We start from the raw sequence: 27,162 nt of genomic DNA, 5'->3' as shown, positions 1-27,162 counted from the left end.
GCTTCCGCATCATCCTTTCCTACCTTACTTCATATTCTCTTTTCACCCCGCTCTTTGATCCAGCATATTCTCAAGATCTGCTCTCAGACATGTTTCCTGGGTTCCAGCCAACACTCTTAGACCAGAATCTGCAGTTCCATTCAGGACATAGTATTCTCCTCAAGGAAAGACTATTCCCCAACGGGGTGCAGTGAGACCTGACCCTCATTATTAATCTGGAGTCAGTGTAAGGTAGCAGGAATGGGGTGTGAGAAGGACAAGTGTCATTTGTCATACAACTGCCTTAGGTTATTTTTTAATTAAATTTTTACGACATACAGGTGTGTGTGTGTGCGCGTGTGTATGTGTGCACGCGCGCTTCACTGCAGGTGTACAATACACCTATACCCAATGGACAAGTTTGTAAGACAATGTAAGAAATCAAGTGATTTTTATTAGAAAGAGACTTGTAATTAAAATATAATTTTTAATTAAAATAAATTAACATTCCAAAGCTTAAAAAGTAAAATCTAATGGTTGTAACTTTCCATTTTGAATGAAAAACTGACCTGTATTTATTTGTTTAAAACCTTTAATAATATCCTTAATTTTATAGGTAGCCTACAAAAGTTAAATATAATAAGCTAAAAATATTTACCTAGTTTCAGGGTTCTAATAATATGAAAATAACATATATAACTCGCTGAGAGAGAGCGGGAGTACTGTGACTTCAGCACCGGCCTGGGCTACATAGTAGACCACATTTAAAAAGCATAGAAAGTGCTACGTCAGGAATTCTAACAAAAATAATTTCATTTCACTTGTTTCAATAAAGATAAACAAAATTCAAAAAGACATATTTATACAATAAGAACGTACACAGATCGAGAGATAATAAATAAATAGAGATGTGTCCAGAAGGTGGCTTGTCCAACAGACTTCAAGAAGGTTTTGTACCTGGTGGCAACAGAGTTTTTCCTTTCTGCTTAGCAGATTTTTCCATTTTTATCTGTAAATTTAAAACATTTATTGATAAAATTTTTAAATTATCCTAAATAAAGCTATACATATCATACCTTGTTAGCCATGCCTTATTTAGCATAGTCATGCCAGAGTTATTAACTGTTAAACACTAACACCAAAATCTGATCATTAATGGGGCATGACGGCATTCTTCAAATGACCGGCTTTAGCTTTTCAGAAATTTGATAGGAAGAATATATAAACTAATATTGCCTTGGATAAAAATAAATCTGAAATGTTACTGGAGTATTTCTGAATGCTTAAAATCCTGACAGTGCACCTGGCCTGTCTGATTCCTGCAGTTACAGAATAACCCTAATTCAACAGGATCATCTGTGACGTACCGGCACCGTTCAGGGTGAGTTCCTAGGATCCCAGAGTGGGGACCATAAGTGGCAGCTGCCTGAGAAACATGAACCTTCTCATGACAGCAGGGACTCCCCATAACACAGGCACATCTACTTCTTCGTCACGGCCACTCAGGACAACTCCCAGGCACACCATCTCAGCCTCAAACTTCAAGGGGACAGGGGCTGGAGAGATGGCTCAGTGGTTAAGAGCATTGCCTGCTCTTCCAAAGGTCCTGAGTTCAATTCCTGGCAACCACATGGTGGCTCACAACCATCTGTAATGAGGTCTGGTGCCCTCTTCTGGCCTGCAGACATACAGACAGGATATTGTATACATAATAAATAAATATTTAAAAAAAAAACTTCAAGGGGACAAACAAGTGAAAACAGGACATTTGAGCTTAAGTGACAGCACAATACCAAGAAACCAAGGGGAAATGGAACAGGGATTGAATATGACCAAAATAAATTATATACATGTATTAAATTCTCAAAAAATAAATATTTTTTTAAAAAGAAACCAAAAAAAAAAAGGCAGGAGGACGGTGTAGCTCAGTGGCAGAACACTTGCCTAGCAAGTACCAAAACTTGATTTCCAGCAGAAAGGGAATGAGAAAGGACAGGACAGAACAGGAGGAAACAGAAGAGGAGAAGAGACTAAAGGAGCAAGGGAGAGCTGGAACCTGGTAAAACCAGTTTATCCTATCCATTGAATTACAAGTGACAAAATTTTCAGTAATAAAATCCAAGTAACCTATCTATCTTCCCCATTTTCCCTTCCTCCCCTTTGGTTGGCACCTCACTCAGTCACCATGCCCTCGACCACTCACACGCTGTCAGTCAGGCCATGTGAGGGGCTCTAAAGGACACCCCATTCAAAGGCAGCATCATAGGACCTTTTCGTTAGTCTTTTTATGGGTATGGGGGGATGGTTTTGGTTTGGTTTTCGTTTTTCAAGACAGAGTTTCTCTGTGTAGCCCTGGCTGTCCTGTCCTAGAACTCACTCTGTAGACCAGGCTTGCTAAGAACTCAGAGATCCACCTGCCTCTGCCTCCCAAATGCTGGGATTAAAGGCTAGTTTTTGTTTGTTGTTTTTAATTATCATGTAAAGACATAGGTTTCATGATGGCATTTGCATATGTATTTTGTTTATCCTTCTCCCCATCCCCATCTCCCCTCCTGCTGATCCTGTCTAGGACATTTAGAAATGTGGTAATACAAGTTAGAATACAAAATGAATTAGGTACGACCTCTTGGAATCACCAAAATAGGATAGATAACAGAGTATTTTCTCTGAATTTGTCAAATGCTAATGGACTAGACATTGTTAATGTAATTATTGCCTTATATATTACATATAGTTATTGTACTTATTGTATGTAGTTTTTATATTAGTTATAACTTTCTTTTTTATTTTAGACAAAAAAGAGGAAAAGTGATATTTTCTTTGTGATCTACCAAATAAAGCTTGCCTGAAGATCAGAGTGCTGAGCTAGCCACACTAGTCAGCCATAGAAGCCAAGCAGTGGTGGCGTACACCTTTAATCCCCCGCGCTTGGGAGACAAAGGCAGATTTCTTGAGTTCAAGGCCACCCTGAGCTACTCATAATTGATCCAGTCTAAAGAGAAACAGAGCCAGGCAGTGGTGGCTTTCACCTTTAATCAATCCCAGTACTTGGGAGTCACACACCTTTAATCCCAGCATTAGGGAAGTAGAGACAGAAAGGGATATGGCTGGTCAGAGAGAAGAGAAAGAGACAGGAGCTCACCTCACCATATTCAGTCTGAGGACTTGCAGACACAGCATACCCAGTTGGTCTGATGATTTTGTAGATAGAAGATCTAGTGGCTGGCTGCACTGCTTCTCTGATCTTTCAACTTTTACCCCCTTATATCTGACTCTGGGTTTTTATTATTAAGACCAATTAGAAATCACACTACAAGAACTGTAAGCCCAATTACTTTCTTTTAAAAAGCCTTGGTCATGATGTTTTATCACAGAAATAAAAAAATAATTAATATATTAGGCATGGTGGCATATGCCTGCAATTCCGGCATTTAGGAAATGGAGGTAGGAGGATCGGAAGTTTAAAGTCAGTCTCTCAAACATACTGAGTGTGATGTCACACTGAGCTACCTAATACCCTGTTCCACCCTCCCCAAAAAATCAATCTATAGATAAGTGCTCAACAAATCCTACTCCTTTTTCATCTCATTTAAGACTAAGTGTTAGTTCTTAGTAATATGAGAAAGAGGGGGAAATGCAGAAGGTATGCCAAACAAAAGCAGAAGGCCAAAGAAGCCACTAAAGCCAGGCAAAGTGGCACACACTGAACCACCAACATGCTAGAGGCTGAGGCCAGATGATGGTAAATTCAAGGTATCAGCATATAACAAGACCCTGCTCAAAAAAAAATTAAACTTAAGGAGAATTATTAAAAGACAAACAGTAATTATCAAATATCTATTTAGCAAGCTAAAAGGCAAGCTGTCTCTTTCCCAGACCCTGTCCTGCTTTTTTAAATGATCCAACACAAACAAAACATCTTGCCCTAGTGAGCGTTCGGTACTAGATTCATAAATAAAATTCTGCTTTCTTGGGGAAAGAAAACAAGTCTTATCATAGCAGAAGAAAACAATTTAACCTGACATATAAAGTAAAAACCTTACCAATAATCTCTGAAAGCAAAGAGTAAACCACATTAGTACAAAAGCTCCACCTGTCAATGCCAACTCCCACTAACCATTAAGAGTCCCCATACCAGTGTTCCAAAAAATTAGCAAAGGACAGAGGCAACACACGGTGCTCTTGAACAAAGCCCTGAAACATCCAACACAGCTTCCTACTCATCCCTTTTGCTCAGTGGTTCTGGAGTAAATGCCGGCTCAAGGGAAAGCACTTCAGTGTGGACTTCTTACTTTACTACTCCATTAACTACACTACAAGGACTATGAAAACTGTCTCAGGAAACAGTTCATCACCCGGACTGGAAAGTTTTAAACTGCATCTCATACATTCATTAATGAAGGTTTACTTATAAGTAAGAAAACATTCATAAATACGAGTTCCACTCTACCTGCCAGCAAACAAATGCCACTGCCATGCTTTCAACACAGCCAACACTATCCAGGCCCATTCAGGGAGGGACGGGAGTTTTAGAATCCAGAAAAACTAAAATTAACCTGTAAGTATGTGTCCCAAGAATAAAGATTGATTGGATTATAAATTTTATAGCCCCCAATAGTGCTATAAAAACAGTCTTTTAACTCCAACTCACCTTGAAGGCTTTCAGTGATGTGTTTCCCTTAGCTATGCCCCCAAGTGTTTGTACCCCTGCCAAAGTCATATGTTGACAGATAACAGTAGGAGGTGTGAACTTTCAGTAGCAGGTCGGCTATGAAGGCAAGCACTCAGGAGTGCATTTGGTGTCAATGAAAAAGATGCCAAATCAACATCTAGAAGAATAAAAAAGGATCCATATCTATCCATATCTATCACCATGCACAAAACTCAAGTCCAAATGGATCAAAGACCTCAACATAAGGCCAGCCACACTGAACCTCATAGAAGAGAAAGTGGGAAATACACTTGAACGCATTGGCACAAGAGACCACTTTCTAAATATAACCCCAGCAGCACAGACACTGAGAGAAACAATTAATAAATAGGACCTCCTGAAACTGAAAAGCTTCTGTAAAGCAAAGGACATGGTCAACAAGACAAAACGACAGCCTTACAGAATGGGAAAAGATCTTTATCAACCCCACATCAGACAGAGGTCTGATTTCCAAAATATACAAAGAACTCAAGAAATTGGCCATCAAAAGAACAAATAATCCAATTTAAAAAAAAAATGGAGTACAGACCTAAACAGAGAACTCTCAACAGAGGAATCTTAAAATGGCTGAAAGACACTTAAGGAAATGCTCAACATCCTTAGTCATCAGAGAAATGCAAATCAAAACAACTCTGATATTCCATCTTACACCTGTAAGAATGGCCAAGATCAAAAACACTGATGACAACTTATGCTGGAGAGGATGTGGAGTAAAGGGAACACTTCTGCATTGCTGGTGGGAATGCAAGCTGGTACAGCCCCTTTGGATGTCAGTGTGGCAATTTCTCAAAAAATCAGGAAACCTTCCTCAAGACCCAGAGAGGGAGAGGGTTGAAGGGGAGCAGAGAAAAATGTAGAAATCAATAAAAATCAATTTTAAAAAAAGAAAAAGATGCCAGAGAGCTAGCTGCCTTACCTCGTTCACAATCACACACCAAGAAGGTACCAAATATGGACCGGAAGGCAGCCCTCACAGGATACCAAATCTGCAAATGTCTTCACTAAGGCTTCCTGGCCTCAAAAACTTAGTAAGCTTCTATTGTTTATAAGCTACTTAGTTTACGCTATTTTGTTAAAGTAATCTGGACAGAGCGCTGCAAAAGAACTCTGCAGTGGTGGAAAGGAGGTATCTTTGCTGTCCCCGTGGGAGCTGCTAGACCCTGTGGCTATTGAGAACTTAAGCCATGGCTCGTGTAGCTAAGGAAAATTGTTTCATTTTTAATTTTATTTAAATCTAGACTTATACAGTCACAAATGATACGTGATTATAACACAGATAGCGATAGTTTCTATCACTGCAAAATGGTCCGCCATTTATCTCTGGCCTAAACTGTGTCCAGGATGCCCTTCCCAAATTCAGAACTTGCCTCCCAACTTCAGGATTCCTCATGGAGGTAGCTGAGGTAATCTTGTTCTCATTTCACCTCCTGTACTCGTGCATGGAATTTATTTAATATTCTACTTCTAGATCCTCCATTTCATGGTGAGCTGAGCTAGGCATCATGTGGGGGACAACAGAAAGTAAAAGGAGAGTCTCATCTATGTGCAGTTTTTAGTTAATTATGTATACTGGCGAGCTGCAATGTGGTCCAATACAGCATAAAACGTCTAATAATTGCACTAAGGTTGTTGGCATATCTATTACCTCAAACATATACAACTCCTTTGTTTTAAAGACATTCAAATCCTCTCTGCTAGCCATTTTGAAGTACAGTCGAGCATTCCTGGTATGCTACAAAACATTAGAATGTGCTCCTCCTACCCAGCTTCACCCCTGCACTCATTAACCAGCCTCTCCCCTGACAATTACTTATGTAAAAAACTTTAAATCATGTATAAAAAAGTCAATACACATAATTAATAAATATGCAGTTGGTTGATGTTTATTTTACTTCTTATTTAATCAATATATTTATGAGTTTCACAAATCAGCTGGTAGATGAGTCCATTTACTCACTGGTGCTATTTCTATCTGAATTGTTCTAAGGAAGCCTTAAAGCCCAATACCAGCTGTGAGTTAACCCTTTACAAACTATTTTCAGTGATGCTGCACATACTCGATTGAATCTTCAGTGGTATCTGTGTTTCAAGTAAAGCCTTATGCAAGTAGATTTCCGCAAACACTTACCCTTTCCTGGTATCGCCTTTCAAAGTAAGCCATATCATCCTCTTCAGGTTTCCTTAAGGAAGAAATCTGAGTGCTTGGACCTAGTAACGTGAGAGAAAAATTCAAGGTGTGTATTTATAACATTACGTGCCCTCTCCCCAGAAGGAGATGGGGAGGAGGCAGAACTCCCTTATACCAAGGAATAATAGTTTATTATTCAAACTAGAAATGACCTAGTGGTCTCATATTAAATTCTTTCTCTACAAGAATTCCATCACAAAAGTGATTTTCCATGGCAAACATTCTCTAAATATTCAATTGGTTCCCATTAAACAACACCATACGGCTATTCCATTTGAGTAGCCTAGAACTAGGTGCAGAGCTTATACCTAAATCCAAGTCACTGAGAGAGGCAGGAAGAGTTCAAATGGGCTACCTACATAGCAATCCACGCTACTTTAGGCTACAACGCTGTATCAGAAAGTAAAAGAGAGGAACAACAGATGGTTTGATAGGTAAAGGTACTTGTCACCAACCTAAGTTGAGTTCCCAGGACACATGTGTTGGAAGGAAAGCACCAACTTCAGCAAGTTGTCCTCAGAACTCCACACACGCACACACACACACACACACACACACACAAATACACTTATTTTCCAACTATTTTTAGGATGTAACTAGAATCCACATCATACCTTAAGAGATAATATACAGCATTGTACACTATTGAGGCTGTCTATAGGCAACCATAGAAATGATACTAACTGCTTTGAAAGTTCCAGAACTAAAATAGTTTAACCATCTTTCATGGTGTTTATTTTGTAAAAATTAACCAATATTGCTTTCATAAAGTCAATTTTTTCCACTTCTGTGCAAAAAGCATGGGATAAAACCGGACTCGCTGAACATAGTGGACAATGAGGACTGCTGAGAAGTCAAGAACAATGGCACTGGGTTTTGATCCTACTGCACGTACTGGCTTTGTGGGAGCCTAGGCAGTTTGGATGTTCACCTTACTAGACCTGGAAGGAGGTGGGAGGTCCTTGGACTTCCCACAGGGCAGGGAACCCTGACTGCTCTTCAGGCTGATGAGAGAGGGGGAGTTGATTGGGGGAGGGGAGGGAAATGGGAGGCGGTGGCAGGGAGAAGACAGAAATCATAAATTAATTAATTAATAGAAAATAGCATTATTCCCTGAAGCCTATAAGAAGAAAATTTGATTTAAAAAATCATCTGATGTATGTGTAACCATCATCTGCAAATAAAATAACTAGAACAAAGTGAAAAAAATTAACCAATAGTTGGTTTAGTGTTCTGAAAGGAATTTAAAATCGTTTTTTATGTGTGTCTGTGTGAGTGCTAGAGTGGGGTTGGACTCAACGCATAGACCCAGGTTCCTGGGAATTGCAACATTCCTTCCAAACTGAAACATTGCCTGCAGGAGGGGGGAGGAGGCTTTTATCCTTTACAGCCTTACAGGGAAATGGGAGGTAAACAAAAGGCACCACTGGAGAAAAACGAGAATTCCCAAGATTCTCCCAGCCGTAAAAATAGGAGTAAACAGCTGCTGTGGGCAGAGAACGCCAGACTGTGAAAGAGATCCCCAATTTGGGTTGTCCTGAGTTGGGGTCTTTCCTGTAAAGCAGCTTTCTTGAGCTATCCCTGCTCCTCACCACGCTGTTAGGAACCCCAGTAAAAACTCACAGGCTCACTAAATTAGACACTGGCGCAGTCCTTACCCTGGTCTGTCGCCTGGGAAGCACATCAAAGCTGATTACTGTTATATTGTACACCCAAAAGTACTTCTTTTACCTTCGTTACCATCTGTTAGTGTTTGTGAAGCAGAAGTCGATGGCATCTGCAAGGCTCTGAGGAATGGGTGGTCCATGGCCGAAACTGGGGAGTCCAAAACTGCAACTGAGGGTGCACCTGGGGACAGAAGATCCGGAGGATGGAAATCAATCTCTCTCCATAAAGATAGATGCAATTCATCATTTAGATAGATCAGAACATCAGCAGAACTGCCAGGAAGAAGTCCTGTGAATTGTAGATGCCCAAGTAGTCCATGTCTACAATCCCATACTTAGGAAGTGAGGCATTAGGCCAGTTTAAAGAATACAGTGAGACCCCGACTCAAAAGAATACACAAAATCAAAAAACAACGACAAGCACAAGGAAACAAACAGGAATTTTTATTTTAAATTACTTTTATTTTCTGTGTATGAGTGTATTACCTGATGTATGTCTGTGTAATGTGTATGCCTGGTGCCCAGGTGTTAGATCCTCTGGAAATGGAGTTATAGACAGTTGTGATCTGCCATGTTAATTCTGGGAATCAAACCCAGGTCCTCTGCAAGTGCAACAAGTTCTCTTAATCACTCAGCAATCTCTCCAGCCCAATGAATTTTTATTTTAAATTCTTATCTACCACACAAAGAAAAAAATAGCTTTAAAAAAGTATTTTGCATTTCTCATAAACGCTTCCACCAAAGGAAAAAATATTGTATACGTATGTCCAGAAATAAGTATCAGATCTAATATAGTTATAAAACACTAAAACAGCATTCAGTATGAGGCAAACTGAACCTCTAATCCACTCCTTACTAGAAAACCAGTGATCTGCAGTGTTCAACTGGACACAAACTAGAGTCATCTGAGAAGAGGGAGTATCTTTTGAGGAATGCCTCTATCAGGCTGTCCTGACAGCATGTCTTTGCACTTCCTGATTAGAAATGACTGATGGGGCTGGAGGGATGGCTCAGTGGTTAAGAGCATTACTCTTCCAGAGGATCTGAGTTCAGTCCCCAGAATCCATATCAGGTCGTTCATAAACACCTGTATCACCAGCTCCATGCAATCTAACACCCTCCCCTGGCTTCCAAAGGCACCTGTATGCATGTGACTTACACATACACACACCAAAATAAAAATAAATACATTTATTTAAAAAAAATAAGAAATGATTGGTTGGGTGGTGGTGTCATTAACCTTTAATTCCAGCACTTGGAAAGGAGACACAGGCGGATCTCTGAGTTCAAGGCCAGCTTGGTCTACAGAGCAAGTTTCAGGGATACACAGAGAAACCCTAATTAAAAAAAAAAAAAAGACTGGTGGAGGAGAATCCAGTCCACTGCGGGTGGTGTCATCCTTGGGCAAGTGATCCTGGGCTGGTTATATATTTGGAGTTTTTGTTTTGTTTTGTTTTGTTAGATGGGGTCTATGTAGAATAGGCTGGCCTCAGACTCACAGAGTTCCCCTGCATCTGCCTCCTCAGTTCTGGGATTAATGGCATGCATCCTACCCTAAGCCAGTAAGAAGCATTCTTCCACAGTCTGTTTCAGTTCCTGCCTCCAGGTTCCTGTATGGCCTCACTCAATGACAGATTATCACTTGTAACCCTTTCCTCTCCAAGTTGTTTGGGGGCAGTTTTAAAACAGTCAACAGAAAAGCAAACTAGAACAACCAAGTATGAAAAATGAAGTTCTTTCTTCAATGAACAAGAAACATACACTTCCCACAAACTACAAAAACTGCTAAAGGCATTAACTCTTGAACCAAAAAGAAGGAAGCTACAGAGAAACAGATCAAACCATCCTTCCTCAGAAACCACCTCCTTGGAAATACATTTTCAGTCTAACTGGCTGACAAGCCAGTCTTAGCTCCTAAAGCACACAGCTCAGAAAAAGCACTCATTCTTCCAATCCCTAACCCTGCCCATCTCCACCATGCCCTCCTGTGACGGTGGGGACATGGGAGGCTCAGTCCAAGTGGGTCTGTACAGCCTCACTTGTTGCATGGCTTCCTGGTCTCCAGTGGTAAGAGCTGGCATAAGACAGGGCCTCATGGGTGTAGGGATAAGTCCCGCCCCTTGGGGGGCGTGTTCGCCTTGGGCTAATGTCTGCCTATAAATTTGGGGAGGGTGCTCCTAGCTGTCGCTTCTGCTTTCCTGGTCTCCCCGGGAATGGTGGTTCTGTAAGTCTATTTCTACATTAAAACTATATATATTTTTACAATCTGTCTGCATTCGTTTACGCCGCTACACACGGGCTCCCATTTACTCTCACTGCAAGTGCAGACTCTACCAGGCTCCAGTGCCTGTCACTTCCCATACCGAATCTTCCAGTGATGGGGACCCACCTTCAGCTATGCTCTGGGGTCACCTTAGCCCCACTACAATAGACTACATGGCAGACCCATCATCTCACAGCTCAGCTGTCTGTCAGACTCTCCTGAGAGCTGGGAATTACGTATTGCTTCTCAATCACAAAGGAATTAAGTCCCAGCCAAAGAGCACCACTGTTTAGAACTCTACATGGCTGCGAGCAGAAGCCTCACAGCCCTGGGTGGTCCTTCAACAGGGCAGAAACTTTTGGATCTCCTCTCCTCACCCACTTCCCTTACCACCCCTCCCCTCATGGGTTGTGGCGGTTGACTAAGAATGGCCAATAGGCTCATGTCTGAATGTGTTCCCAGTTGATGAAACCGTCTGAGGAATATTAGCAGGTGTGACCTTGTTGGAAGAGCTGCGTCACTGGGGCTGGGCTTTGAGGTTTCAAATGCCCATGTCATCCCCCGTTAGCTCTCTACCTCCTAGTTGTGGCTCAGGATGTAAGCTCTCAGCTATTCCTACAGTCAGGCCTTCGTTCCCCCACCATGGACTCAACCCTCTGGAACCATAAGCCCGAATTAAACACTTTCTTTTCTAAGTTAGCTGCCTAGGAAATGATGTCTTATCACAGAAATAGAAAATGAATACGAAGGCAAGACTGCTTTACACTGCAGACTTGAGGGATAAATATTAGATAAATATTAAATAATTAGATAATTAAATAAATATTAGACAAATATTCATCACCACTATTCAGGATAGCTGTAAAACTATTAATAAAAATATTTGGAAGCACCTGGGGAGAAGCAAAATATCATTATTTGCAAACTGTACTGAAAATCTATCTAAAACTCCCAAGATTGAGGTTCCACATGATAGAGGTACTCCAAAAAGTTGTTGTCTGGGCTCCATTTGTGTTCTCATGCATATACATGTGCGCCTAAACATACATACACACAGTGCACAAATGTAATTTTTAAAAATTTTAGAGATTAAGAGTCGCCATGATTCTCCCACTCCAGACAGACGCAGGTTAAGATCTTTCCTGGGTTTTTCATGACAATGAGACACGTCTGCTCCTGGCAGCACCAATCTACTTCAAGAGGAAGATGGGCATTGAAGAGGCTCCTTATGGAGTTGGTTAGACATTTGGGCAAGAAACTGCTCTTGCCTGGACTGATGCATAAACTGGACACAAAGAACCCGCAGAGAGAGGACTGCTGAACTTGCCTAAAGGTGAGATGGGGTTCCTGATTCATGAAAGAGTCTGCAAGACATTCTGCAGAACACAGCAGACAGTGACTGTCTTTAAAATTTCCTGCTTCATGGAAATGTTTGCTGGAAACTATGGGCCTGTAGGCCAAAGATGGATGCCCCAACGGTACAAAAGAACTTTGGGTGACTGTCCAGACAGCGAAGATGTCTCTGTCACTTCTAGAGCTTTGTACTTCTTGTTGGCTTAGGTAATATTATATCCTTCTGGAGTCTTTGATGGAGTTGAAAAATAAATGGATAGTTATAGTTTTCCTTAGTTATGATAAAAGATAAAATAGATATAAATATTGTAACTGTAATTCTTGCTTGATAACTGTTTTGTTATATGTAATTTTACTATGTCAAAGTGAACGCCTTTCTTTTTTGTTTAAACAGAAAAAAGGGAAATGATGGAGAAGGGTCATCTGTCTATTGGTTAAGGTCATTTGTCTATCTGTTGCTTTCATTGGTTAATTAATAAAGAAACTGCTTGGCCTCTGATAGGACAGAAAATTAGGTAGGCAGAGTAGACAGAACAGAATGCTGGGAGAAAGAAGCCGAGTCAAGCAGTCGCCATGATTCTCCCACTCCAGACAAACGCAGGTTAAGATCTTTCCTGGTAAGCCAGCTCGTGGTGCTACACAGAATATTAGAAATGGGTTAGATCAATATGTAAGAGCTAGCCAATGAGAGGTTAAAACTAATGGGCCAAGCAGTGTTTCAAAGAAAAAAAAAATTTTAGAGATTAAATAGAAATAAGAATTGTGTGAGCTTTCTAGAAAAATAATTTCAGAATTCTACTTGTCTGTACAGAAGAGCACAAATCAATGAAGATAAAATATTATAAACTATCAGTTCTTTCTATATTAATCTGCATTTTAATGTGCTTTTAATTAAAATATTAAAAAAATTAGGCTAAATTTCTGAAAAATTTTAAAAATAGGTCAGAAATATTCTGAAGTAGTAAAATTAAAACGTAAGTTAATTCATTTACTTATTGTGAGCCCACAGTAATGAAAATAATATGGTGCCTATACAGAAACAGACAAGAGTGAGGCAGACCCAGGAGTTCAGAGCAATCTCTAGGCTGCAGCCAGTCCTACTAACTGATGAAGAACAGCCAATGTAGTATATCTATTGCTTATCAGTAAAGCAGAAATCTTAACTTACCCCCACAGACTCGCTTTAATAAATGAGATCATGAGAAGCAGTTGGAACCACTGAGAGCACTACAAAGCTTCAACCTTCATTATCATCAATTTTGTACTTGCTTTGGGTTTTCTGAAGCTGTTACATGAGCCTAAGAAAACCATGTAATTCAATCTACAGAAAATTTTGTTTATGTGATTATATAATTATGTAAAATAGAAAATATATAAAAAGTATCATAATTTTGACAGATGAACACAAACAGGAAGAATAGGTCAATGAGAAAAGATGAAAAAAAAAGAAAAGGAAAACTGAGGAGGGAGGAGAAAGAGCAGGAACATAACAATAGCAAGTTTCACATAATAAAGTAACAAGTAACTCTATCATATCAAACAAAAGTGTCATCCAGCTTCTTCAATAAACAGGAACATGGATGGACTCAGGTTTGGATTAAGTATGGCAGGCAGAATAATCTTTTGTGTTTTGTAAGTTTTCTATAACAATACGTTGTATAGTACAGCAATGTTTGTAAAACACAAATCAAATAAGGAAAATTTTCTGGAAAAAAAATATGACAATAAAATGCTAAATAAGGCCAGGTGGTGATGGTGCACGGGGGGGGGGGGGGGGGGGGGGGGGGGGGGAGACCTGCTACACAGAAAAACCCTGTCTCAGGAAAGAAAAAAAAATAAGGATTCATTACTATTAGTGCACTTTGTGCCAAGTTCACACTTCAGATGCTTTCACTTACCAATGCCACTGTCATCTAAGCGCATGTAGCCTTCTGCCAATGAGCTGAAACCAGTTAAACCTCCCATTGCCGCATAAGGGACATCCCGTCCTACTGGTTTGCCCTGAGCCAACCTTTCCTGCCGTGTTTCCACCACAGTGTCGTGGGCATATGCCGGCTGGCCACAGGCACAAGTGAAACAGCTGTGGAAGCCTGAACACTTGGAGCCTGAATTAAGACACAAAGGGTAAACCGTTAATAAATGCTAAGCTGCCCACCCTAAGACACGTATCTTAGGCAAAGCCAGCTAGGGGTAGGTCCTTCAAGCCTGCACCTCTTTTTTTTTTTTTTTTTTTTTTGGTTTTTCGAGACAGGGTTTCTCTGTGGCTTTGGAGCCTGTCCTGGAACTAGCTCTGTAGACCAGGCTGGTCTCGAACTCACAGAGATCCGCCTGCCTCTGCCTCCCGAGTGCTGAGATTAAAGGCGTGCGCCACCACCGCCCGGCTAAGCCTGCACCTCTTATCTCCCGTCACGACTACTCTACAGATGCTGAAGTGGCTAAGTACACACTGAGGGGGAAATGTTTCAAACACCAACTGGGCCCAAAAGACACTGAGTTAAAAACCTGAGTGCCCGAAAATGCAGACCCTCTTCCTCCAAAGCGACACTAAAGCTGAGCGCTGTGGTGAACTCCTGGAATCTTAGCACTTGGATGCCTGAGACAGGAGGGTCACAACTCTCAGGCCAGACTAGTTTACACAGCAAAACCCTGTCTCTAGAAAATAAAATAAATAAAGGCTGGAGATGGTTCAGGGGGTTAAAAGCATGCGCTGTCCTTCAGTTCTCAGCACCTACATGGTGGCTCTCTACTGTCTGCAACTCCAGCTCCAGGGGTCTAACGCCCTCTTCTGGCTTCTGCCAGCACCAGATGCATGCATGCATGCAAACACACACACACACACACACACACACACACGCACACACACACACCTTTTTAAAGTAGCCATAGTGGAATGGAGACCAGAACATATAATGTAAAATCTTTACCTGCTCACACCACTTATACCTGTGTAGGGGAACCAAAGCTCCTAAATTTTATGCAACTAATGCCATTCTTGGCAGATGAAACACATTTACTGCTGCTATTGTCAGTAAAAACGTGTCTCGGGTTGAGTATCCTTATCCAGAATACTGGAAGTCAGAACTGCTTCAGGTCTGTTCTGGATTTGGAACTGCTACATGTAGAATTTACTGGCTGAGCACCCGTAGTCAGAAAATATAAAATGTCTGTCAGGTTGTTGTATCTTCTTTACCTATAAAATTCCTCTTTTAAAAGTCTATAAAGAATTAATTTAGGGCTGTGGGTGTAGCTCAGTGGTAGAGGGCTTGCCTAGCATTCATGAGACCTTGGATCAATCCCCAACACCAACCCCCATAGCAAAAAGGAACCAGATTGACTAAACTCTCATTATTAAAAACATTTTGTCATTGTTTAGGTTTATTTATTTTAATGGATATGAGTGTTTTTCCTGAATGTACGGATGTGCACAGTGTTCTGTAAGCCATCCTGTAGGTGCTGGGTCCTCTACAAAAACAGTGTTTTTACTGCGGTGCCATCTCTCCTGTTATTGACAAGTTTTAATCAGAACTGGAGAGATTCTTCTAGAGGACCCGGGTTTAATCCCAGCACCCACACGGCAGCTCGCAACCATCTATAACTCCAGTTCCAGGGATATGACACCCTTTTCTGGCCTCCACATACACCAAACACACATGTGGTACAGACATGCATGTAGACAAAGCACCCAGACACATTAAATTTAATTTAAAAAACTTTTAATAAGGTGGTATCTAGTAATTCTTTAAAATATATTCCTATTACTTAAATCATTTAAATTCTATGACACTGAAGTTTATTATTATAAATCATACCAGGAACTGAGTATCTACCCGTTGAATTTTGCTTTGTAGCCAAATAAATTGTTACAAAAATTCATCACCGGGCAGTGGTGGCACACACCTTTAATCCCAGCACTCGAGAAGCAGAGACAGGCAGATAGATCTCTGTGAGTTAGAGGCCAGCCTGGTCTACAAAAGCTGGTTCCAGGACAGGCTCCAAGCTACAGAGAAACCCTGTCTCGAAAAACAAATAACAAAAAAACAAAAGGAAGGGAGGGAGGGAGGGAGGGAGGGAGGGAGGGAGGGAGGGAGGGAGGGAGGGACGGAGGGAGGGAACTAAAAACGGTCTGCAACTGTGTATAAAATGGAACTTACAGGAATTGCATGCGAAGCCAAGTGCAGCACTGTGCTGGTCAGCAAAGTGCTTGCACCGGCAGCGAACAGGCTGGGTACCATTCAGAGGAACATAGTGATAAGCCTTACACTGGCACCCAGTCACTCGGCAAGGCAGCTCAATGGGGCGCTGCTGTGGGACTGTTTCAAAGTCAGTTTTATGCTGTTTGTACCTTTTAAAAATAGAAACACAAACACAATTTGGATATTGTCAAACATTACAATTTATTGTCTATTAAATGCATATGTAATTGTTTTGATTCTGTTTTTATCTTTTGCTATTCATATTAATACGGTAAAAGTAACCACTCCCACATTCAGTATTTCTATCTGCTTTGGTCGGTCAGTAGTCCTCACCTTTTCAGATTTTAATTTTTGGTTACGTAAGAAGTTTTACAATTGTATAAAGGAATATAATTCCCTTACAATACTCGCCATTGCAGTTCTTCAGTGTGGATGCATATCCTCAAGGGATGAAAAAGCTCCTCTTTAGGGACTATACTGGGAATCAAACCCAAGCATCAAGTATACTCAGCCAATGGACCATGACTAAAATATAACCAGCCATACAAAATAGCGCCTTACAAAAAATTTGCTTTCCATCAAGACAGTGCGTGCAGTGGTATTGAGAAAGTGGAGGCAGGAGGATTGTGAGTTTAAGGCCAGCCTGAGCTATACAAGACCCCATCGAAAACCTTAGGTGTGAGGGAAGTGGTGAGATGGCTCAGAGGGTAAAGGCGTTTGCTGCCACAGCTATGACTTCTTTGATATCTAAAAGCTCCATGGTGGGAGGAGAGAACTGCTCCCCTCAAGTTGTCCTCTGAACATCCACACTGTCACACTGTGTCATAGTATATCTGTGTCCTCTCTCTCTCTCTCTCTCTCTCTCTCTCTCTCTCTCTCTCACACACACACACACACACACACACACACACACACACACACACACATCCACACTGTCACACTGTGTCATAGTATATCTGTGTCCTCTCTCTCTCTCTCTCTCTCTCTCTCTCTCTCACACACACACACACACACACACACACACACACATCCACACTGTCACACTGTGTCATAGTATATCTGTGTCCTCTCTCTCTCTCTCTCTCTCTCTCTCTCTCTCTCTCTCTCTCTCACACACACACACACACACACACACACACACACACACACGCAGAGAGAGTAAAATTATATGAAATTTGTAAGGTTAGGTAGGTAGGTAGAGCATTTGCGCGTGCTATGTACAAGACAATGAGTGTCCTAGCACACCAAGAAACTAAGAGGGCCTGAGAGATGCCTCGGTGGGTAAAGGGACTTGCTACAAAGCCTACTGTCCTGAGTTTGTTCTTCTGGACCCACTGACCTCACGCATGTACACATATACACACACACATACACAATGAATGAATTAATATAAATGTAAGGTTTTTTTAAAAGAATTGTTTTCATCAAAGTACATCACTTAAATTTATTTTTATGCTTTGCTATCTAAACCTAAAACAAATTTAATAAAATATTAATGATATTTACTTAACTATAATTTAATTTTTAACTTTCAACATCAAAATGAAGTAATGGTATTGATAAGGTATTTTAAGTTGTGTGTTTTTGGTTTTGCATACACATAAAATAATAAAAAATCAAATTTTTTTGTTTTTGAAAAGAGGTTATGACAAAACAACCAGTTCCATTTGGTGTTTCAAGAAACTTTAAAAATTCCATCCTCTTACCCTAGAAATTAATTTTGGAAAACACACCTCAAGTAAATAATTTCACATATAGATAAGGGTTTCACATAAAGGCAGTGTTGACAATAGTACACACACTAGTAGATATTTATGTATAATGGGCAAAAAGGGAATGGACAAATCCATTACTAGAGAGCAGTATTTTTTTAATCTAAAGAGAGTGACAAAAGAAAACCAGAGAATCACAATACTATCTATAAAATATTTAGAATTTAGATGGTTAAAGCCAAAGGAAGAACAGCAATTGGAGTTCCCACTCCTGTAACCTGCCTTTCTGCCTGGCACCCCAGAGTCTCACTCACAGTTTGGAGAACAACAGTGGACTAGCTGAGACATGGACTAGTTATTTGAGACCTGCCTTGAGATTGCTAATAGCCGCATGCATGCACATTTCCTGTGATTCGATCGTGAAAAGACAGTGTTGTTTTATGAATACACAGAATACAACTAAGTGAACACTGCAAAGAGAAATTATACAGGCAAAACGGGAAGCGCTAACAGCAGCAGGCTTCGGGTGGTGAGTGTTCTACTTTCTATATATGCCCTGTTTCTCCTAATAACCATGTTTCACTTTTATAAACAGAAAAACATGTGTGAGATAGGAATTTCATTAAGTGAGGAATACCACAGAGAAATTTCTTCATCGTCGTTGGGTTGGATTTCGAGGGTCATTTCCAGACCGCACAAATTCCACACAGAAACTGGCACTAGACATTCACAAGCATAAATCATAAGACTACCACACATTTGCCCAACCCCTTCAGTTTTGACAAATATCAACATGTACCCATCATCCTCCAGTCCTCCACAGTGCTTTTGGTTATGGTTTCTAGGTAAGTCTGAAGCCAATCTACACACATTACTCATCCTAGCAACTGCCTAACAACTTTTGGCAAACTACAACTCTGTAAATAGCAACTAGACAAAGAGTCTCTCAGAAAGAGCCTCGCAGGTTGCTGTTGAAGCAGGGCGGTTCCCCTTCAATGGATTCCTTAGAACAAAAAGTCAAACCTGGTCCCTAAGAAAACGTACTAGGTTCGGTGGATTTTCCATTTTGTACTTTTTACAATGCACGTTGGTCATTTTGCTATTTACAATTGTGAGATGATATAAAAATCTGAAGGAATGTATTGCACAACAATACAAACAACGCACACCATGACTGACCTCTCATGTCTCCTCTCTCAATGATGTTCTTGAACACAGCCATTTGAAGTCAGAAGAATTTGTATTTTTTTGTCTGTTCAAGGTAGGGGCCAGGTATGGTGGTCGCACCTGTCATCCCAGCAGCCGGCAGACAGGAGAAGCATGAGTTTGAGGCTCCATGGGATGACTGCACAGAAAGTTCCAGGCCAGCCTGGACCGCATAATGGAACCCTCTCACAAAGAACTGAGCCAACAAATACAGAGTGGAAAACACCAACCCAGCTCCCCGCGGATGTAAAGAGTGATTCGTAATCCTGAGAAATGGGTCTATTGGTGGATGAGTAAGTAGTCTGACCAGCGTGGGTCAGTGTGACCCCATGTCCTATTTTTCTAATAATGGGACCAGTAGGTGCTACCTTCACCACACCGAAAGACCTCTGGACAAACACCATCCTCTGGTTTTGCCAATGGCAAAATAAGAGTTGCTCATGGTGACAGACCCTGTGATGAGTTTTAACACAGTACGGGGGTTTATTATACGTTTAAAAACCTTTCCATAATCCTAGTGCATTATGTAAATGCTGGCATCAAATGCTTCTTAATCATCACAATGTATTTGCCATAACTTTCATTTTCATTAACAAGCACTAAAGTAGGCTGGAGAGATGGCTCATCAGTTGAGTGTGCCCACTGTTCCTGCAGAATCCGCTTCCCTGCACCTCTCTCAGGTGGCTCACAACCATTTGTAACCCCAGCTCCAGGCATATCTGACGCCTCTGGCTTCAAAGGCACCAGCACTCACATGCACATATCCACCAAGACACACACATATACATAAGTAAAAATGAAATTTTTTTTAAATAAATGATGCAATATCTTACCTATGTGTACAAAAACACAGTGTCTCTGGGCCGATGAGTTTACAGTCCATTCCTGTTGGTGACCGCCAGCTCACAAATAACCTGTTCTGTACACGCATGGGTAAGACCTTTTTCTTGTACTCTTCATACTCTTCAGGAGTAAACAGTTTCCCTCCGTCGTCCTCACCAACAATTCTACAACAAAAAGTATTCCTATAACCCTGAAATTTTTCCAGGCCCAAAATACTAAACTCTAAAATTAAATTATTCTTGTATATTTAAATGAAAAGTAGCTTTGACTTTGGATTTTTCCTTTCAACACAAATACATAGTCAAACTGCAAACGGTAACAATAAAACTGCTGCTTCTGATGGAGTCCAGGATGTACCACACCTCCCCCGACACTTGGCAAGCACCTTCTTGAGCAAACAGTCAAAGCAGGGCTGCTACTCCCACCTTCCCTGAAACGGGTCCTACCCTTGTTCCAGGAGGAGCCTCCTTCCACCCACATACTTACAGATGGATCTACACAAACAGTTCATTGCCATTACGTTATACCCTGCTGTCCTTGGGTTATGTTTCTTTCTGGCTGGTCCCCATTCCATAAACCTAAGCATAAAGTTACAGTATTTCCTGTGTGTTTATTTTTTTTTCACTCCCATGCCACATAAACTTGACTCTGTAAGTGTTTCCCTTGTCAATCTTCCTTTTATTTTAGGTACTTTTGCTATGAACCCAGGGATGTCTGAAGAAAGAAATCTTTTCTCTATTCTCTTCCCATATAAAAGATTGTAGGTAACAATTTTTAAACATGACTTCACTGATCGTGGCAGTCTGACTGAGAAATGTCCCCATAGGTTCTTGCATCTGAACACTTGGTCTTCAGTTGGTGGGAACTGTTTGGTGACATCATGGAACCTTTAGGGGTACACTCATGCTGGAGGAAGTACATTGCTCAAAGCCAGCATTGAGAGATTATAGCTTTTCTCCACTTCCTGTTCTGTCTGTCTCTGCTTCCTGTGTGCAGACAAAAAATGGTCAGCCACCTTCCTGTTCTTGCCACCATGTCATAATCCCCGCCATAATGGACTCTAACCCCTCTGGAACCATAAGCCCAAACAAATCCTTTCTTCTTCAACTTCTCTTGCTCATGGCATTTCTTCACAGCAGCAGAAAGGGGGCTCTACACTGATCGAGGTCTATCAGGGGTCATCACTACTCATCTCAGTCTCTCCTTAATTCTGAAACATTCATTCATTAAAAGCTAGATCCGAAACCAGATGTGGTGTCCTCCCGAAATCCCATCTGAAATGGCTAAGGCAGGAAGATGAATTAGGGGCCAGCCTGAAATACACAGCAAGCCCCTGTCTGGAGAAAATACAAATCTTGAGCTTAAACTTCTAAAAGTTATGTTTTTACCCTTTTTGTTTTGTTTTGTTTTTTTGGTTTTTCGAGACAGGGTTTCTCTGTGGCTTTGGAGCCTGTCCTGGAACTAGCTCTGTAGACTAGGCTGGTCTTGAACTCACAGAGATCCGCCTGCCTCTGCCTCCCGAGTGCTGGGATTAAAGGCGTGCACCACCATCGCCCGGCCCATGTTTTTACCCTTTTAAAACAGTACTTTAATTCACACCTTTAATCCCAGCTCTCGGGAGGCAGAAGCAGGCAGATCTCTGTGAGTTCAAGGATATCCTGGTCTACAGAGCAAGTTCCAGAATAGCCAGAGCTACATAGAGAAACCATGTCTCGAAAAAAAACCAAAACAAACCAATGAAATAGTACCTAAAATTAAAACTCTATTAGTGCAGAAGTCAACATAACATTTTGGCCTACCTGACCTCTGGACAGAAGCTGAAAGTCATGTGAGCTCTGAAAACCTTAAAATGTTTTGATTTACACAAGGTCAAAGTCATAGTATATAATGGGTGATCAGACGTTTTGAAGTTTCATAAGATTCCAAAATCTTATGAAAAAGAAAACTATTTCTATGGGGGAAAATTGCTTTGCTAGAAGAAAGAAAAAATACAATTAAAAAATTTTTCAATTGTTTATAGCGAAAGAAATTTCTCTTTGAAAATATCTCCCTTTAATTTCTTCTTTAAATAAATTTCTTTATTTACTTATTTTACATCTTGGCTGACGTGTTATTTTTTTTAATATTTATTTATTTATTTATTTATTATGTATACAATATTCTGTCTGTGTATGTCTGCAGGCCAGAAGAGGGCACCAGACCTCATTACAGATGGTTGTGAGCCACCATGTAGTTGCTGGGAATTGAACTCAGAACCTTTGGAAGAGTAGGCAATGCTCTTAACCACTGAGCCATCTCTCCAGCCCCCATGACGTATTATTTATAGAATGTTTATGTGATTCTTTTTGTACATTACATACTTCTCCATGCTTTGAAACAGCTGGTTGCAGTAGAAAATCGAAACCCAGATGTACTTAATTACAGCACTCAAGAGGCAGAGTCAGGTGGCAGAATCGGAGTTCAAAGCCAGCCTGATCTACAAAGCAAGTTCCAGTACAGCCCGAGCTACACTGAGAAACCCTGTCTTAAAAAAAACAAACAACAAAAAAAAAAAAAGAAGAAAGGAAGGAAGAAGAGAAAATGAAAACCCAATTTATAAGCTATACAATAAACACAATCTTCTTTTTTTTTAATAAACTGGCAAATAAAATTTCACACACTGAAATTAACCAGCCCCAAAGCTACAATGTTAGAATGCCCTTTCCGAAGCTGTGAGCTTCACATTAGATGTTATACTTATAGCATGGAATATATTTCTGTACACTTATCTGCCAAGAAAACAAAAGTCTATGACAGAGTTAGGACTAGAAAAACAGCTTTGTACCATCCTCTTCCACTCCTGTGTCCATTGCCTGTGCTCAGTCCCTCCTCTTCCCAAATGCTCACCCTCTGGCTCTCTCCTTTATTCTTTTGATTTTTCTCTTCTTTGCTTAAACATTCTAGATACACACAATAGTTCTTAATAATGAACTTATTTGAGATAAGGCTTTACTATAGCTATCAAAGAATATCAAGAGTACCGGAAAGCTCTTAAGTCAAATGCAGACCTTTAAAGAGAATGCTGGTGTTTACATTTCCAAACTGAGCACTCAGACGTTATTGTACATCCGTCGTCTCCAGCGCCTCTGGTTCACTGCAGAACTCAGTCACTGAGTCTGAGTAAGCCCCAGGTGAGGCGGGATGCCCGTGGACCCCCCTTCTGACACTTTGAGTAGAAAGACTGCATACTCCCTCCAGACGCCTCCCACCCGAGCCAAGTCAAAGTTAAAAAAACTGTGAAGAAGCCTTCGTTTGGTATTTTTTCTGTGTTTGCAGAGCCCAGGCCTCCCAAGAGCTAGGCAATGGTTCTACCACTGAGCTACATCTCAGTCCTTAGTTTTTCAGCAGGTTCTCCACTCACTGCCCTCTGGGTTGAAATGTCAGGCCTGGGCCACTGACTGTTGGAAAGTTTATTTCTGATGGAGATCATTTCGGGAGCCTCCCCCATATAGCCCTTTTATATCTAGGAGCCCAAGTCCTCATGTCTCTCAAAGCTTGTTGATGGTTAAAGGACATGATAACCTCTCTTAAAGGGGCATGTCCCATGATACTTACGCTTGCACAAATAATTTCCCATGAGCCTGTCCCTAGCATTTTCTGGACAAGAGACAAGTGAAAGTCCAATCCATGTTTGTAAATATGTAAGTCTTCATTCTGTCAGCCTCAGGATCAAGTGACTTCCTCCAGGGGAAAGCCAGAGAGCCAAAAGGAATGACGCCAGCCCCGCCAGAGGGAAGAGGGTAAACATGTGATGAGTAGACCTGCCATGAAGACTGTGTGCTAGCTAGTTTGACGCCAACTTGAGAATCATATAGAAATATAAAATCTCAATTGAGAAAATGCCCCCAACTAGATTGGCCTGTGGGCAAGCCTGTAGTTTGTTTGCTGATTGATGTAGAAAGGCCCAGTTCACTGTGCTCAGTGCCACTCCTAGGCAGTGTCTAGGGTGCAATAAAATAAAATAAAAAATAAAAAAAGCAGGCTGAGCAAGCCCTGAGCTGCAAAGCAAGCATCACCCCTCCATGGGCACTGCAATTAGCTCCTGCCTTGAATTCCCCAGATGATGGACTTCAAGCTGTAAATGAAATCAACCCCTTCCTCCTCATGTTGCTTTCGACTGTGGTGTTTTATCATAGCTTTAGAAACCTGACAGATAGAATGATCAAGCTGTTACATCTCAAATTTCCTGTTGAAAACCTTCAGAAAGTTCTAAACATCACTACACTAATGCAGCAGTATGCCAGGAAACCCAACTGCCTAGATAGATGCCCCCAAATGACTTGGGGGAAGCACCACACTTCTAGCCTTTCCTTTGTTCCCACACATACTCCTGACAAGTCGTCTGTAAACCCCATTTTCCCAGTTTCCCAACTGCCAAAATGAAACTTAGGAGATAGGAACTTGGAGGCTGATGTATCTATCAGCCTTAGTGCAACCTTGAGCCAAAAGAGCAAGCAGCTGTGGCCCCTGCTTCGGAGAGAAATCTCTGAAACCAAGTCCTAAAACCATCTCCCTAGGGTTGGAAGTGCATTCATCAGTTCACACCTTACCCATCACTAAATTAAATGTGCAAACTGACGTCTACTAACTTTTATAGGTCCCGACTGCTTCAACTGTTACTAAGAAAAACAAAAAAGGACCCACTATAAAAGTCATTAATCACCCCTCTTGTCAGGTGAGACTCAAGAGGTCTCGGAAGAGACTCATTAAAGAATAGAACCGAGCCGGGCGTTGGTGGCGCACGCCTTTAATCCCAGCACTCGGGAGGCAGAGGCAGGCGGATCTCTGTGAGTTCGAGACCAGCCTGGTCTACAGAACTAGTTCCAGGACAGGCTCCAAAGCCGCAGAGAAACCCTGTCTCGAAAAACCAAAAAAAAAAAAAAAAAAAAAAAATAGAACCGTCTGTCGTCATATTTAATTACAGAAGAGAAAATGTGAAATTAATCCAGGCCTCCCGAACAGCCCAGGAACGGACTCCCGGAACCCTAAAGCTCTTGCCCGATCCCTGCTCGCCCCACTGTGCTCTGACGACGAGAGACTCAGCCGGGAACGGAGTCCGCCCCGGGAAGCAGATTAAAGCCTCACCTTCGGTACTCCAGGTACTCGTCTACCGCCGCCGCGCCGCCGGGAGGCAACGTCAGCCGCTCCATGGCCCCGGGAAGCGAAAGAAGCCCTCGCCTCGAGCCCTGAGGCAGCCCTGCAGCCGCCGAGCGAGGACCTGCGCGCGAACACCAGCCTTGCCGCCGGAAACGTCAGGCCCCGCCCCTCTGAGCTCCGCCTCCGCCCGACCCCGCCCCTACCTCCTCGCGCTTAGCCCCGCCCCTTAGTCCCGCTCTCGTCCCCACAGCTCCTCCCATTTAGCTCCGCCCTAACCTTTCCCAGCGTTACACCTCTCCCTAGCGCCACGCCCCTTATCTATGCCACGCCCTCCATAGCCACGCCCACTCCGACCCGTCTCTGGATTGACTAAACCTCTCCACCAGCCCTCAGGATTACTCACCTGGCCCTCTTCGCTACCTGGAGGACCTCTTTGGTTCTTGAGCCTAACGTAGCTTGAGCATCACCACCCTACCCGGTACCTGAGCCCTACAAGCTGGCTTCTCCTGCATAGAAGCAGGCTGCAAAAGAGATGGGGTTTGCCACCTTCCTCTAACACTATGGTTATCACTGCTCCATTCTCAGAGACTCCTCAAGAACAAGGAAATCCAATGCCTGGATATAATGGGTTCACAAAATAAGGCTTTGTACACCTCTTTTCATTTCATCCATCTCTTGAAATATAAGTGGTCTTGGAGAGATGGCCACTTGGAGCGGTTAGAGTGCTTGTTGAGCAATCCTAAGCAGTGCAGTTCAGAACCCAGCGCCCACATAACAAACCAGGCACCTCACAGATGCCTTAAACTCCAGTTTCGAGGTGGGCGGAGACGAAAAATCAAGGAGGCTTGCTGGCTTTCAACCTAGCCAAGAAAACTCTGGGCTCAGGAAGTGACGACTACTAAAAAGGACTAAAGGAAAGTGCAGAGGAAAACACCAAACACCCTCCTCTCTGTCCTTAGTACGGTGATGAGAAAAAATGCTCTCTGAAGAAAGTGAATCACAGGTCTAGGGAAGAACAAATAGAAGCAATTCAGCCAAGTTCTTGCCATCTGGGTCGGAACCCAGAGCCTCTGAGGTACAACGGAAGCCCTGTACCGCCAAACTATACACCTGGCTCCAAGCTAAGTCTGTTCAACATATTAAAAGAATCTCCACACATTTTATATAAAGACGGAATTATCATCCATTAGTAATTTAGCCATAAGTTGTTCTGGCAAGCTGGAAACGGGTAAGAAATCTGCCATACTCAGGACAGAAGAATCCTTGAATAGTGAAGCTCTCTGGGGACCAGGTTTAGCGTCCTTTGTTAATCATCTTGATTTAGACATAGTTGTGTTTTTACAGAGTCAAGGTTCACAGCAACACGCACGGACCAGGTCGATTGTGGCTGTCTCCTAACAGTGTGTCTCCACTTCAGAGTCTACCAACTGAGCTGTGTCCCCTGGTCAGGGTGATGAGGATTCTGAGAGAAGGTCTCACCATGAAATCCTGGCTGACTTAAAACTTCCTATGCTGTCCGGGCTGGTTCACACTTGTGTTCCTCCTGCCTCTGCTTCCCAGGTGCTAGGAATGAATGGAGATGTTCTTAGTATTAAACTTCTTGATGTTGTTAGCCTTTCATTCAAAACCTTTTTTTAAAATTATGTTAATTAATATAACACACAAGGGAAACCTCTCCCCTCAGAGCTATGACACTTCCATTGGGGAAGTCTTTCCCCTCAGAGCTACAACACGTGCATTGGGGATTTCTCCTCAGAGCTGCAACACTTACATTTTTCTATTTTATTGCATTTTTTGGTCACTTTAAATATCCAATTTTTTTGGCCACTTTAGACGTAACTGAAGGAGGGAAGAAATTATGAGAAGGTCCCGAACCCCAGCTGTCCCAAGTCCCCTGTGATTACAGAGCAG

General features: G+C 41.8%; 1 protein-coding gene across 5 annotated transcripts; it reads right to left on the bottom strand.

Annotated features, from left to right (window-relative positions):
* Positions 1-529: 529 nt before the first annotated feature.
* Fam221a (family with sequence similarity 221 member A) lies at positions 530-25,339 on the bottom strand. 5 transcript variants are annotated; one of them, XM_075955355.1, is made up of 8 exons: positions 25,240-25,339; positions 20,106-20,279; positions 16,313-16,503; positions 14,060-14,266; positions 8,610-8,726; positions 7,376-7,378; positions 6,819-6,898; positions 530-988 (listed from the first exon to the last, which is right to left on the bottom strand). In XM_075955355.1, the coding sequence occupies exons 1-8, from the start codon at positions 25,302-25,304 to the stop codon at positions 920-922; spliced, it is 906 nt and encodes a 301-aa protein (XP_075811470.1). In that variant the 5' UTR covers positions 25,305-25,339; the 3' UTR covers positions 530-919. The 5 variants fall into 5 exon arrangements, with proteins under 5 accessions (XP_075811470.1, XP_075811471.1, XP_075811472.1 ...); XM_075955356.1 differs by having other exon boundaries at positions 8,619-8,726; XM_075955357.1 differs by lacking the exons at positions 7,376-7,378; positions 8,610-8,726 and adding an exon at positions 11,186-11,188.
* Between the last annotated feature and the right edge of the window lie 1,823 nt (positions 25,340-27,162).

The sequence above is a fragment of the Microtus pennsylvanicus genome, chromosome 21 (genome assembly GCF_037038515.1).
Source record: "Microtus pennsylvanicus isolate mMicPen1 chromosome 21, mMicPen1.hap1, whole genome shotgun sequence".
Classification (NCBI taxonomy): Eukaryota; Metazoa; Chordata; class Mammalia; order Rodentia; family Cricetidae; genus Microtus; species Microtus pennsylvanicus.
Note: the sequence above shows the minus strand (reverse complement) of the source record. Positions and strands in the feature narration are given on the sequence as shown.

What these genes read in the sequence shown, in the direction of transcription:
- Fam221a (XM_075955355.1), bottom strand. Translation starts at nt 25,304, where the DNA reads ATGGAGCGGCTGACGTTGCCTCCCGGCGGCGCGGCGGCGGTAGACGAG. An exon ending in GAGTACCTGGAGTACCGAAG is followed by an intron (nt 20,280 to 25,239) that starts GTGAGGCTTTAA and finishes TTTTTGTTGTAG; the next exon opens with AATTGTTGGTGAGGACGACG. An exon ending in AAAGGCGATACCAGGAAAGG is followed by an intron (nt 989 to 6,818) that starts GTAAGTGTTTGC and finishes TTAAATTTACAG; the next exon opens with ATAAAAATGGAAAAATCTGC.